The sequence below is a fragment of the Astatotilapia calliptera genome, chromosome 18 (assembly GCF_900246225.1).
Source record: "Astatotilapia calliptera chromosome 18, fAstCal1.2, whole genome shotgun sequence".
NCBI lineage: Eukaryota > Metazoa > Chordata > Actinopteri > Cichliformes > Cichlidae > Astatotilapia > Astatotilapia calliptera.
The window spans coordinates 21,046,376-21,060,847 of NC_039319.1; the positions used below are offsets into that span (position 1 = coordinate 21,046,376).

The following is a 14,472-nucleotide window of genomic DNA, read 5'->3' on the forward strand; positions in this document are numbered from 1 at the left end:
CCCTGAGCCCGATGTTTGACACCCATGCTTTCAATGTTACTCTTACACCACTATTTAATCTCAACATATCCCAGCAAAATCCCAACCTTCAGTTCTTTAATTGTTTAATTCCACAGGGACACAAGATAAAGTGGTCACAAATAGGGATGGGTACCGGTGGGTTCTGACATAAACGGTAGTAACCAGACCGAAAAGCAGCGCACATTTCGGTGCTTTATTTCGGTGCTTTTTTTTCCTGAGCTGTGATACACTTCTAGCCAATCATTTTACGTTTCCGAGGATAGTAGGCGGGTCCAGGTACGTACGTTCTGTTAGAGCAGAGCTACAGATTAAAAATGTCCAAGGCGAAGCGGTCAAAAGTCTGGCTGTACTTCACAGCAAAATATGCAAACTCAGCAGCCTGCAACAAGTGCTTTAAGCTGATACTGTGATACTGTCAAAGGAGGTAACACCTCAAATCCGATGAAACACCTGGCGATGCATAGCGTTTTTTTTTAAAGCCCAGAAATGCGCCGTATGATAGCTTGCTGCGAGACCTCACACCGAGCACATCTACTGTGCGTGGGTTGCCTGTTATCGGACCTGGAGTTAGCAACATCCCCCAAAAACCCCGAAGAGGAGAGTCTTGGCCCCTAGCCCTGTCAGCATAGCTGGACTGGCCATCGGGCATACCGGGCATTTGCCCTGTGGGCCGATGGTGATTTTTTGTTTTTATGGGCCGATGATTTTTTTTAAGTTATTTTTTTTATAACAGTATAAACAATGACAGATGGTGGATTGGCCAGATGCTGGCAGATGTGTAAACATAACTCAGTTGTTTGGCGGTGGCTGTGGCAGAGCTGCCACAAGAGGCCAACAGGTGGATGAGGGAAAGGGGAAGCAGGAGGAGGAGAGACCCGAGGTGGCCGCCGGTCGGAGTGTCAATCAATCAATCAATCAATCAATCAATCAATCAATCAATCAATCAATCTTTATTTATAAAGCACTTTTCATACAGAAAAAATTTAGCACAAAGTGCTTTACATAGTTAAAAGCAGCCCACCCCACCCTCCAACTCACTCCCCACACTCTCAATACACATATATCCCCCCACCCCCACCCACACACACACACGCGCACACTTAAAGAGTAAAAATTGGGCTGGGCTCGCATGAGCCAAGTGAGGAAACATTATAACAGAGAGCCGGTCACAGACCGCAGCCTCCGGGCTGGGCACACAGCCGGAGGGAGGCAAAGGAGCCCCCCAACCAGGCTGAGAGGACCCCAGAGACCCAGCAGCCACGGTCAAAAACAGCCCCGGTGCAGAGAGCGCCCTCCGAGGAAACACTGGAGATATGACGCAATACGATGTATACAGGGTAAAATGATAAAATAAATAAGAACAGGATACAATATAAATATAAATATAAATAGAGTAAGAAGATTAAAAAATGAATAAGAATAAAATCAAGAAATATTAGGTAAATCCTAAATTAATAATAGAATAACAGGATAGAATAAATAAGCATAAAAAATAAATAAACGCTAAGTAAAAGCTAAATTAAAAAGGTGGGTCTTGAGCCTGTTCTTAAAAACATGTACGTTCTCTGCGGCCCTGAGCTCCTCCGGCAGGCTGTTCCACAGACGAGGACCATACCACTGAAAGCTGCCTCTCCGTGAGTATGTGTCCTGACTTTAGGGACAATCAAAAGGCCAGTACCAGAGGACCTCAGGGTCCGCGAGGGTTCGTATGGTAAAAGCAGATCTGAGAGATAAGAAGGCCCAAGACCATTAAGACATTTAAAAACCAATAAAAGAACTTTAAAATCGATCCTGAAACACACGGGGAGCCAGTGCAGCGATTCTAAAACCGGTGTAATGTGGGCCCGCCCTCTGGTCTTCGTCAGCACACGAGCTGCCGAGTTTTGCAAGAGTTGTAAAGTTGAAATATTCTTCTTAGGAAGACCAGAGAGCAGGGCATTACAGTAATCAATGCGACTGGTAATAAAAGCATGCATCAGCATCTCCGTGTTGGCCCGAGAGAGAATAGGGCGGACTCTGGCTATATTTTTTAGATGATAAAATCCAATTTTGGTTACATGTTTAACATGTGGGATAAAACCAAGCTCAGAGTCAAAAATAACACCCAGGTTTTTCACTTGTAGCGAAGGACATAGTGAAAATGCCTCTAATTTAGACAAGAGTTTCTCTCTCTGAGCCTCAGGACCGACAATTAAAACTTCAGTTTTGTCCTGGTTAAGCTGTAAAAAGTTTTCTGCCATCCAAGATCTTATATCCAAGATACAGTTAAAAAGGGCATCCATTGGTCTGGTGTCATCAGGAGACACGGAGATGTACAGCTGCGTGTCATCAGCGTAACTGTGGAAGTTCACTCCATGCCTCCTGATGACACTGCCGAGAGGCAACATATACAAATTAAAAAGTACAGGGCCTAGAACCGACCCTTGAGGCACACCACATGTCATTTTATGGATCTTAGAGGAGCATGTATCCATACTCACCATAAAAGATCTGTCAGAGAGATAGGAAGTGAACCAGTTGTGTACAGCACCAGAGAGGCCCACCATGTGTTTTAGTCTGTTTAAAAAAAAGTGTCAGGTGAACTGAACTTCAGGTAAGAAGTTATGACCTGCAGTCTATCTGGGTCAGATATAAACCAAGTTTAGGTGTAGTTTATTTTCGTTGTGCTGAGTTTTTACCGTCAGTTACAATAACTTGTACTGCGTACTAGCTTGACGGAGTTTCTATACAGCTGGGTGGGTGCTATACTGATAGTGAACTTTATTTTATTCATAAGGTTAGTTAGTAGAGTTGCCAACCACGCCGTAAAAACCGAATCGTCCTGTATTCAGAGAAAATAATACACGTTTTGTATTTAGGTGAAAAGGAACACAGTTTGTCCCAGACTTCAGCTACAATGAAAAAAGACACAAAGCTGGATTTATTCTCTTTATGCTGCAGCTGCCTCTTCTTCTCTCATTCAATCGTGAAACTGATCAATGATCAGCTGATCGGCTTTTCTCTCTTGTTTGTCGCCCACTTCGCGCCAGAAAGAGGAAACCAGCGGATGTCGCGCTAAACAACAGCAGCACGTTTAAGCTTGATCAGCTGTTGTTAGAATTTATTTAATATCAATTTCTAGCATCAGTTGATGTTTGCTGGAGCTGTAAAAGCTGCTGGTCATGATATCGGTTTGGTTATCTGGCGAGAAGGAAACATGAAGATGAAACCAGGAGATGTCCTTACGGGATCATCAGAGCTGAACAGGTGATGGAGAAACAGGTTTAACTTTTAGGTGACATGAATGAGTTGAAGGGAAGTTATGAACTGTTTCTGAGAGACAAATAACACCAGGATCCTTTTTTAAGTAGCTGACAGCTGGTAACTGTGAACTGTGCAGGGGCGGGTCTAGCAAAGTTTTGCCAGGGGGTCAGGTAGAGCATTAACAGAGAAAGGGGGGCACAAAGAAATTACTTTTCTTTCTTATTCTCATTTAAAATGTCTAGCTTTTGTTAAATAATTATCTGAATCTTACAACCAAAGTTTTTATCTGATGTACAACATATAGAAATCATACATATACCAACAAGACAGTGTACATCATTGTCACAACAGCGTTTTTTGTTTTCATTCAAAGGCTTTATGGATTTTCCTATAATACCTGGTGGGCCGGTCTCTAGTCAAAATGCCCGGGCCCATTTTTTGTCCCAGTCCAGCCCTGCCTGTCAGTGTAGCAGAAATGATGATGGCAGCAGCAGCCGTTCTTCTCTGGGTCAGTAGCTTAATGTTGTTCGTGTGTAATTTATGTTGAGTAGGCTAACCACGTTATTACATTAATGCATGTAAGGTGAACTAGCAAACCTCATCATAGCTACATGCGGCTGTCTTCTTGTTTGATGGCAGATACTCCCTGCACCCTGGCCAAAAAGGCTAAAATGACCAAAGAAAAAGTGGAAAACAGTTAAACATGACAGGTTTTGGACAAAGTTTGTGTTTTTTCCATTGATTAAGCACTGCTTCCAGCCAAGAGTGATACCATATATGCCCTATAGCTGCAGAAAAGGCTAACATTGATATCTTTTTACAAAAAACCAGCTGAACATGAGAGATTTTTGGACCAATTTTGTGTTCTCCATTCTTTAAGCACCGGTTTGAGCACCGTTTGAGCACCGGCACCGTTTCAAAAACACAAATGAGAACACATATTTAAAGGTTAATGATCTACGCTTTGGCTTACTGTGTGTGTGTGTGTGTGTGTGTGTGTGTGTGTGTGTGTGTGTGTGTGTGTGTGTGTGTGTGTGTGTGTGTGTGTGTGTGTGTGTGTGTGTGTCTACCAGCAGCTGCATGGCATATGAGCTTTTAGTCATATGAAGTGTTACCATAGTTAAGACAGGACCATGTAGAGCATTACATTTATTATCCAGCAAGAACACCACTTCATGAAAGCCAAATCAGAAAAGAAAGTTAACCAAGTGCTGTGGTAATGTGTACATCAGTGAAAGAAAAGAGAAAAGACCACAGAAGAAGAAATGCAATAGAGATTATTAATAATCACAGAACATGTCTGAAGAATATTTCAACTTGATTGTTATTGATCTTTAGTTTCCAATTGGCGTTGCATCTGTCTAATTGTTATAATCTGTTAGTAGTATTTACCTTATTGTACTTTAACAACTAATTCTGATGAATATTTGTGGACTTACAGGGCTTTGTCCAAAAGGTCCTGTTTCTCCTGAAGCTCCTGCTTCAAGCTCTCTACTTCCACCTTCAGCTCGATGTTCTGCAACAGATGAAGAGCATCAAGATAATCAGTTAACACATCGTGTTATCTTAAAACAAGCTCACTCCTCGGTGCACCACCTCCTCTGCCTTATCTTAAAAATAAAACATGTGTGAGGCATAAAGAATAAAAACTAAATCATGTGAAATCTTTCATCAGTAATAAAAAATTGATTTGAGCTTCATTATTGTTAATCTACTAATAAAATAAATAAATAAATAAAACCCTCCTCATGTGGCCTTAGTTGCTAAGTAACCGTGGTACCTACAGCAAAACATGTGACATTTTTTAGATTCTTATTTACGGCGCGGTGAAAACAAAAAACAGTTGTGGTTCCTTGACTAATATTCACAGTTTTATGGCTTCTAAGCCGCTTTAACTGTCTTAAGTCTGTAAAATTATGTTTATTACCCAAGCTTGCTAGCTTTAGCACACTCTGGTCCAAAGATGGTCACTTTATGATCCAAAGAAAATGGCTACAGCCAAAATGCAAAACTTTCTGAGTTCACAAATGACAGGTGGTTAGACAATAAATTAGGCAATAAATATGGCTGATCCTTTTGTGCAGAATGGATATATATGTATATGATAAAATGTGGAAAAGCTTTTAAGTTTTCATCACTCTCTCTGCTTTTGATTTGCTGTTTGTGTAAATCTCTGTCACATATTTAGCACTCATTTGTCTTGGTCCTTGTTCAGTGTCCTTAACCACTACATCTCAGGCTGTAATTGCCCCGTCTCTGCTGAGTGAATCAAGGCTTCATGGGTGTTGTGTGTCATCAGTGCGGAGCATCTGACCGAACTGTCACGGCTGGTATATTTAGAGCTGGAGAATTCAGAGCAGCTCAGATACTCGCTCGCTGTGGCCAAAAGCTGAACTCCACAGTTTGTTTACCTGCTGAGGTCCACAGGGGACATTTTAGGTGCCAATCGGAGCTCTCACACAGTGTTAGAGGACTGACAATTTAATCGTGGGGATCGTTCTTTCCATTCTGACCTCAGCAAAGCCAGAGAGGACAGATTATCTGTCTGTCTCTGTCTGTCCGCTGCAGGCTGAACAAATGCAGGTCTCAGTGGTCGGTACTGAGCAATTTAAATGTTCAGTTTTATTCCGCCTTCAAGCACGTGTGTTGACCTTTTCCTCTTTGCTGTTAGAGAGCTCTCCTGTTAAGAGTATCCAGAACTACTAACAAAAAAAAAAATCAATCACCCTGAAACTAACCAATATTCATGAACTATGAGTGCTTAAATCCGCAGGGCTCTGCAGCTGTAGAGCTGCAAATATTAGTTGACTATCAAATTACTGATCAAAAGAAAACTGATTGAATATCTAAAATAACAATTATTACCTCGGCCCTGGACGTCATGTGCGGGGTCATTCTGTCTGTAAACACAGTAGCTCAAAAATATTTCAATGAAATGTTCAAACTTTGTAGTTGTGTAGAGTCAGATCATGTTAACAATCTATGAAAATTTGGGTTACATCAAAGTCTTCAAGGTCAACTCAATGAAATGTTGGTCGAAAATTGACAAAAAGCCTTAAGAGGGCCTCCAGGCCATTGGAAGTCTTTGGGAAAACAGGTTTCTGAGCTGACTTCTGTAAAACACTTTACTCATGAGTTCATGGACTTTTCGGTCATTTTAAATGCAAAATGAATTCAATCAATCCCTACTGAATCCAGTTTTTTGAAACCAAGTTGGCGACAGTGGAAACGCTCATCTCAAAACTTCAGAAACCAGTGGATGATGTCACTACATCTATCTTTTATACTGCCTATGCAGTAGCCTGAAGACAATTGATGAAATAAACCTGGACTGCAGGAAAGTGTGATGAATAATTTTTCATTGTTTCTGAAATATAAAGGAAATGAATAACTGATTTATGAAGAAACTAATGCGCAGAACCATTGACAGTGACAATAATGACCCCACAGAGGCAGAAATACTGTGTGGACTAAATGACTTCAATGTTCAGTGTATCATATCAACAGAAAAAAATAACAAAAGAAAGAGTGTTTTTTTTTAAGAGTGAAGTTTGTTTAATTTAAACAAATCCATGACTATCTTAAAAAAAACCTCTACAACAAGCTGGGTTTTCTATATTTCTATGTTTAAGTTTTAAAATAAAACTATAAAGACTGTAGATATACCTTTTAGATTTGCCATTGTTCAGCGTAATGTCTTATGATAAACAATCCTTTTCAACTTATGTTACTAAGTCATGCAACAGCAGCTTTAACATATGCAATAAATATGTGATAAATGGGTTCCAGATTCCTGATGATATGAAGCCTGTCTAAAGACTCTGATAATAGCAAACATGTATTCCCGTGTGTGTGCATGTTTGTGTTTGTGTGTGCGTGTGCATGAGACAACAACATGGTTTACAGGAACTGTCTCGCAAAGAGCTCTATATATAGCCACCCATCACCGTGCACCTGCTACTTTGGCCTCTCCTGGCCTGACGGCCCTCAGCAACACATCCACTTTTAACTAAGGGTAGGGGGATGGCTGCACTTCGAACCTTGACAGGCTCACCACACAGAAATTGAATACACCTGTATCATGGGGAGTGATCAGCTAATAGTGATGTGCTATCACATCAGCTTCAATTCTTGGAATTATTATCCTGCTCATCCTGTTTTAACTGATACCAAAGATTTACATGGTTTGGTAGTATCGATAACATTAATTATACTGACAACAGCTTTTTAGATGAGTAATTTCTTTAGAAATCCATAATTTCAATGTAGATGTACAATGACAATAAAGGGGTATTCTATTTTATGCTATTGTATTCTATTCTAATTTTAAGGGTCCTTCAATAACTTCCCCAAGTTCCACACTTTTCCAGACTAAAGACTCTGGACATCTTTGTGGATTTTAAGAACATATTTGACATCACAGTGCAAATAGCTTGATGAAAACTATAGAAATAAATGTTTTAAAATCCAAATTTTAACATGTACCTTATAAACCCACCTACGTTTTTACCACCCAGTAAATTTGCGAATCTCTGTAAAATATAAATAAAAACAAAATGCAATGATATCTAAATTTTTAAGCCCATATTTTCTTTACAATAGAAGATAAAAAAAAATGTAACGTGTTTAAAGTGCAACATTTTACTATGAAAAATATCAGATAATTGAGTTTGACGGCAGCAACTTTTTTTCAAAAAAGTTGGGACACGGACAACAAAAGGTCAGAAAAGTATGTGGTGGTATAGAAGACTGAGTTTCTCAGAAGTAAAGATGGACAGAGGTTCATCAATCTGTGAAAAATATATAATCAAACAATTCTGAGAATCTGGAGAAATCTCTGTGCGCAAAGGACGAGGTCAAAAACCAGTACTGGATACCTGTGATTTTGGGCCTTTAGTCAGGACATGCATTAAAAACACAAATGATTCTGCCATGGAAATCACTGCATAGACTCAGGAACACTTTCCAAAATCAGTTTCTGTGAACACAGTTCACCGTGTCATCCACAGTGCTGGTTAAAGCTCTATCATGCAAAGAAGAAGCCACATGTCAACATGATCCAGAAATGCTTGCATCAAGGCAGTTTATATTTTAAAGTAGAGATCCTTTAATAACACCGAGAAAACCCCAACAATCAAACGACCCCCTTTGAGCAAGCACTGGCAACAGTAGGAAAGAAAATCTCCCTTTTAACAGGAAGAAACCAGGGATGGGCAGACATCTGCTAATGGGAGGAAAACTGTTCTGTTTCCCAAAAATTCTGTTTTGGAAAAAAAATGGATGCTGCATCCTCTGGACTGAAGAGGAGAGGGACCGTCTGGCTTGGTGTCAGTGCTGAATTCAAAAGCGTGCATCTTTATAAAGGTTTAGATCGCATGAACTCCCATCCAGACAAAGTCTTTTTCGGGAAGGCCTTGCATATTTCAGCAAGACAAACTGGATACCACATCTATTACAACAGCATGGCTTCAAAGGAGAAGATTCCAGGTGCTGAACTGACTTTCCTGCAGTCCAGTTGAGAAACTAGAATCCTATAACAGACTATCACAGGACAATGTTCCTATCCAAACGTCTGACAGCTGGTCTTCTCAGTTCCCTGACGGATTACAGACTGGTGTTAAAAGAAGAGAGGATGACACAGACCCAACTAAAACGAGCTAATATGTTTCATAAAGATGCTAAATTTTTCACTTTACGCATTCGATTTGTTTTTTGTTGTTGTTTTTTTTACATCCTATTGCAAATAAAATATGAGTTTATGAGATTTGAAAAAAGTTGCATTTTGTTTTTTGTTTTTTTTTTCAGAAAATACTTTTTTTGGAATTAGGTTTGTAGATCCTGGCTGCTTGTGATATTATACTGTGAAATGCTGTGTATATTTGTAGTATATTGCCATGTTTTCCTACTAATTATTGTAATCGTGTACCCATCATGTACTTGGGACAGTTACATGGTGCTAAGCTATTTTACAGGCTGTGATGTACAGGTTTATAGGTACCTCTCTGTGGGAATGCTGTGCTGCTAGCTGTTCTGTTGACAGAGCTGACCTGGCTCTCTCAAACAATGGTAAATATTTAGGGTTTTCTGGCTTCTTTAAACTCATCCATCCATCCAGCACAAAACGCTTTTTTTCTCAACTTTACCATATAAAATAGTAAGGACTCTAAAACTGAACATTTGAAGAAACAATTAAACACATTATTACATATTTATACCACACTATGTTTCTCAAATATGTTTAAGATGTGACTGAAAGTGAAACATACAAGCACGTGTTACGATGACACATGTGATAAATACATCAGTGCACTGAAGCCGGCTCTATAAATAGAGATTCTTGGGCTCTCAGAGAGATCACTATGTACCCAGGACTAACACGCCAGCCTGTACTGTATTACACAGAGATGCTTCGGAGGAAAGATGGGAACATTATCACTCTGTCATGATATTCAACACGAGCAGCTCAGGTCGGATAGCATCCACAGAACAAAGATTTAGTCTCCAAATAAAAAGTGCTTTGACTGATTAGCCTTTAGTCACACAGAGTGGGGCCTGTGAGGCACACGGATTAAACTCCAGCTGCATGTCTGTACAACATGGGATCGAGTTTACCCAATCACTGCTGGTATGCAGTAATAGCGGAGGATAAGAGGACCAACGCTCAGGTCTTGTTTGGCTGGATTAAGCAGCCATTAATTTCTCATATCAAAGAGTCGGTGGTGATCAAAAAGGAATTAGAACCAGGGGAGAACGAAAGTGATGAAGAGACGCCGGCTGGCTTTTGCAAACAGACAACAGCTGAACTGGGTCACCTTACTGTAGGTGCACACTTTGCATGCAGAGATGGACGCAGAAAACACATTTAGAAGCAGAGCAAAGCAGCATGTTCACAGAAACAGCATCCTCATAGAGACTCTATGAGAAAGACCATTGTTTTTAGATCTGCAACTAATTATTACATCTGTGAGTTTCTTGCTTTGCTCAGATAAGCAGAGAATTCTCACTGTCGATCAATGAATCTATTTAAAAATCTAATATTTTAATATATTCTGTATATTTTGACGATCTTAAAATTAATTATTGATTCTAGCACTGATTTAAAGCCAAGCATTCATTACTCCAACTATGACACTGTAACAGGTGACCTGCAGTACCAACACTCTAACCATACTTTTCTGATGCTATATTTAGCTTTATGATTCTAGCTACCCTTGTGTCTGTTTGTCAAGATTAAACTAAAACTACATGTAAATACATTTCAAAGGTGGAGCACGATCTTTAAAACTGCACAACTGGTTATGGGTTTTTGGTGGAGGATGTGCTGTCTGGATCCCTTCCTACTATATATATTTTAACTAGTTGTGGACTGTATCTTTTATTTTGTGCTCTCACAGTTTCACTCTGTATAAAAAATGTTTTGCTTGGGACAAAACCAACTTTAAAACCATTTCCAGAGATGTTCTCCCCTTAAAGCAGCACAGAATCCTAACAGACTTCAATAACCTAGTCTGTTGGAGTATTACATAATACTGGTGCTGTCGTGTTAATATTTTATTAATCAAGCCAGGGATCATGAAAATACAGTTAAAGCAATCTGAACAACATCTCTAGAAAGTGTGAATACTATGACTCCATCCTTTTACTTTAACATAGTCCATATTTCGAGAATATCTGAAGATATACTGTTGGCTGATTTTTTTAAATTTAATTTAATTGATTTGTTTGGGGGTTGTTTTTGGGGTTTTTTTGCTTCTATTAAAATCAGCTAGATCCTTGCAAAATTCAGGCTCTTGCATAAAATTATGGCTATGCAATCTACGCAATCACTGCAAATGTAAATCTAAATTGACATTTTCAAGTTTCGAATCAATTCACGTATCTAAAATACTGATTCCAGGACAAAAGCTTTACCAAGTTTCTAAATAAATGCTCCAAGCACCAATTATTTTAATTAATGTATAAGGCATATTGTTTTGCTGCACTTCAAATCAGTTCAGAGAAAATAAATATGAGATGCAATATGAGCATCCAAATGGAAGACAAATAGAAAAAAATTTAAGCATGTGTTTTACATCTTATACTCTGATTTAGAGCAGGGCAATATGCCCCAAAATATTTATCACGATATACATTTGAAAATTTGCGATAACGATATAACTGCCACTAGACAAAATACTTTACAACTCCACAACTTTATTAGTGCAAAAAACCCCAAAGATCAATGTATTTTCACTTAAACAAGCAGCTTTTTTATGTGCATTAAAGTTATATAAAAATTTAACAGTGCAAATGCAAATTCCTTGCTGAGAGTTTAACCAAAAGGCATTTCCAGTGGAAAGTGGCCGACATATCCTCAGCACAACCATGTATAATATCCACAAAACTTAAAAAGAGGTTATACACACACAATACGGTAATATTATGTTGAAGCACAGTACGTACGTGCCTGCCTACGATAGCCGCAACGCTCCGACAATCCATCAAGTGGTGCAGGTTTGTAGCTTAGCAAAGTCGTACTAAAACATTTGACAGATTTTTGAGCGCCGTGTACCACATAAAATCATTTCGAGGTCAGTAAAAACAACCAGAATTCATACATAAGGCACACGGGATTATAAGGGGCACTGTCGATTTTCATAAAAATCAAAGGACTGATTTTAAGTGTGCCGTATTTTTCAAAAAACACGGTAATAACGACGGCCCGCTAGCATGCGCTACCAAAAATAGTGCTTTGTTGTGTATCTGACAGCCGAAAGCTAAACCAGTTCCACACCACTGAAGTTGCAGCATTTTTACAAACTAAGTCTGGTTCATCCGTTTCATTCAACGATCCTTTCGCCCTTCTCATTGCCGCCATGCTTTTTCCGCCATGTGCGTATGAAAAGAAAGGCACTGCACATGCGCATTTTACCCATATTCTATCATGATATTTCATTTTCTTATCGTTGCCCAACATTATACCGGTATTACCGTGAAAGGTATGATATGGCCCAGCCCTACTCGGATTTAAACATGAATGCCATTACAAGCAATGTAATTACAAGAATTAACTATAGATAAAATACGCATTTTTTATGATATAATGTTAAATGTGTTACTTACATAACTAAATTACAGTATAAGACAAATCTTATAAGATCTACAATGTATCCATATAAAACATAAACCTTTACAGTATCTACAAATGCAAATGTATTTGCAAAATAAAATAAGGTATCCAGATTCAGGTTGTCATGAAAACCGCTGTATAAAACAAGTTATTGTTAGTATTATTACTGACACAACTAGAGCTTCAATGTCAATTTAATATCTCTTTTGATAACGTTTGTGCTACTCTTTCATTTTGAGTTGTAATAAAAAGTAATAAGGTTCAACATTTTACTTACAGCTCACACACATCCAATAAATATTTTTTCATGACAGGAGTCATTTGATTTTTATTATAAGCTATTTTCTGACATTGTGGTGTTGTTCTACATGTTTATGCAGCCTTGGATGTGTCTGAGTGTTTCTGTGCTGTGAATCAAACAATGGGCACAAAACCCCAAATGCCAGTATGAAGCACCCCGGATAGGAAAAGAGAAGCCAGCCAAACCAGCCAGAAACATGTACTGCATTAAAAATACTACAAAAAGAGGTAGTTGGAGGTTAGTGTTTCACAGGACAGCCATGTCTTGTAACACGCACTTGGTAAAGTCCCATCACCTCAACCAAACCAGTGTGACAGCTGGATCAACAAACATGTCTCAGTAAAGCAATGGTTTATGACAGTCACCACATGTGACTGATAAATGAATAAATTCATTTAATTAACTGTAAACACAAAATCAGCTATCACCAAAAGTCAAGTAGTTTGCCACTACTTTCCTAATAATTAGAGAGCTGTCCCACTCACCGTGCGGTAGACATCTTCACTGCTCTCCTCATACTTCTGCTGGATCCTCTCCTCCAGGAAGTAGATTCGGAGCTTGAGGCTGAAGTTCTCCTTCTTCAGGTCATTCAGGTGCTGTGATAAAGTACGGTAACCGTTAGACATGACTGTCAAAGTGCATCCACACTGCTTGACATGATGTCCATCATAGATCAGAAATGAATAGCTGTCCTCGACTTCTCCATGTCATGGAGAAAAGGAGTCCATTTCAAAGTACAGCAGCTCTTAAGCATGCCCTTTTGTTAGAGTCCAGGAACTGACAGATATGCCTTCCTCAAAAAAAAAAAAGAATATTTACAAAGTGTCATTCTTGCATCTAACAGGCCATAAGGACACAATCTACAAAATCACTCACACATACTAAATCTAACACACTCACACATACATGCACACACACACACGCGCGCGCTGAGGTTTTCAGGGGCGTTTGCAGTGCAGAGGGCTACTCTGCAGCCCGGCGGTCAGAGATGCAGCCGTGCGAGCTCCATGGTGTGTTGTGGTCTGCACAGGAAGGGGACAGGAGCTTATCTTACTGGGGGGAGACATGTCTGGAATCCCAGACTGCCACGGGAGATGGGAGGAAAGGGAGAGGAGGGGAGGAGGGAGTCAAAAAGACTCACAGTTACTTGTGATATGAAAGGAAATCTCACACCTCTGTAAAAAAAAAAGGGGGGGGGGGGTGAGATGTGAGGCACTTTCTGATCTTTTCTTTTTGTCTGCATTGTTTTTCTGTATGGATTCAAACCACTGTCAAAATCCACCACTGCTGAACTTGGGATATGACAATTTTTCTATAACACCTGCTTTATTTTTTATTTAGCTTTGCTATAGTTTAAGTAACTAAACTTTCACAACCAAATTAGTACCTGTCATATCCCATTCTGGGGGTTTTCTGAAGCTCCTTTTCTTAAAAATAGTATATAAATATCATCTTCAATATCTTACTCAGGGTACAGATTGTCTTAACCTAAACATTCACGGTGAGTTAAATGTAGAAGCCAGTTGGGAAAATTAGCAGTAGCAGTAGCTCTTTTAGCCTCTTGCATTATTAGAAAATGTATTTTTTATTTATGGTTTTGACAGAAATGTCAGTTTGTGGCAGAAGCAGGAGATATTTCAGATAAAGAAAACCACAGAAAAATCCATTCTTGCTTTCAGCACTAAAGTGCAAACAAAGTTAGCAAACAGCTAAAGCCGTTTAACAATAATTAGCTAAATAGCTCTTTCTAAAGCTCTTTTAGTGAGCTACAGGAAAAGCAAATATGGGACATATGGCT

General features: G+C 39.2%; 1 protein-coding gene across 1 annotated transcript in view; it reads right to left on the reverse strand.

Moving 5' to 3' along the window:
- The window catches only part of LOC113010876 (myomegalin), a 57,803-nt gene that overhangs the window by 37,610 nt on the left and 5,721 nt on the right, over positions 1-14,472 (reverse strand). The window contains exons 4-5 of the mRNA XM_026150130.1: positions 13,160-13,270; positions 4,704-4,780 (exon numbers count right to left, since the gene is read on the reverse strand). Of these exons, the coding sequence (XP_026005915.1) occupies positions 4,704-4,780; positions 13,160-13,270 (188 nt within the window). The remainder of the gene's footprint in view (positions 1-4,703; positions 4,781-13,159; positions 13,271-14,472) is intronic.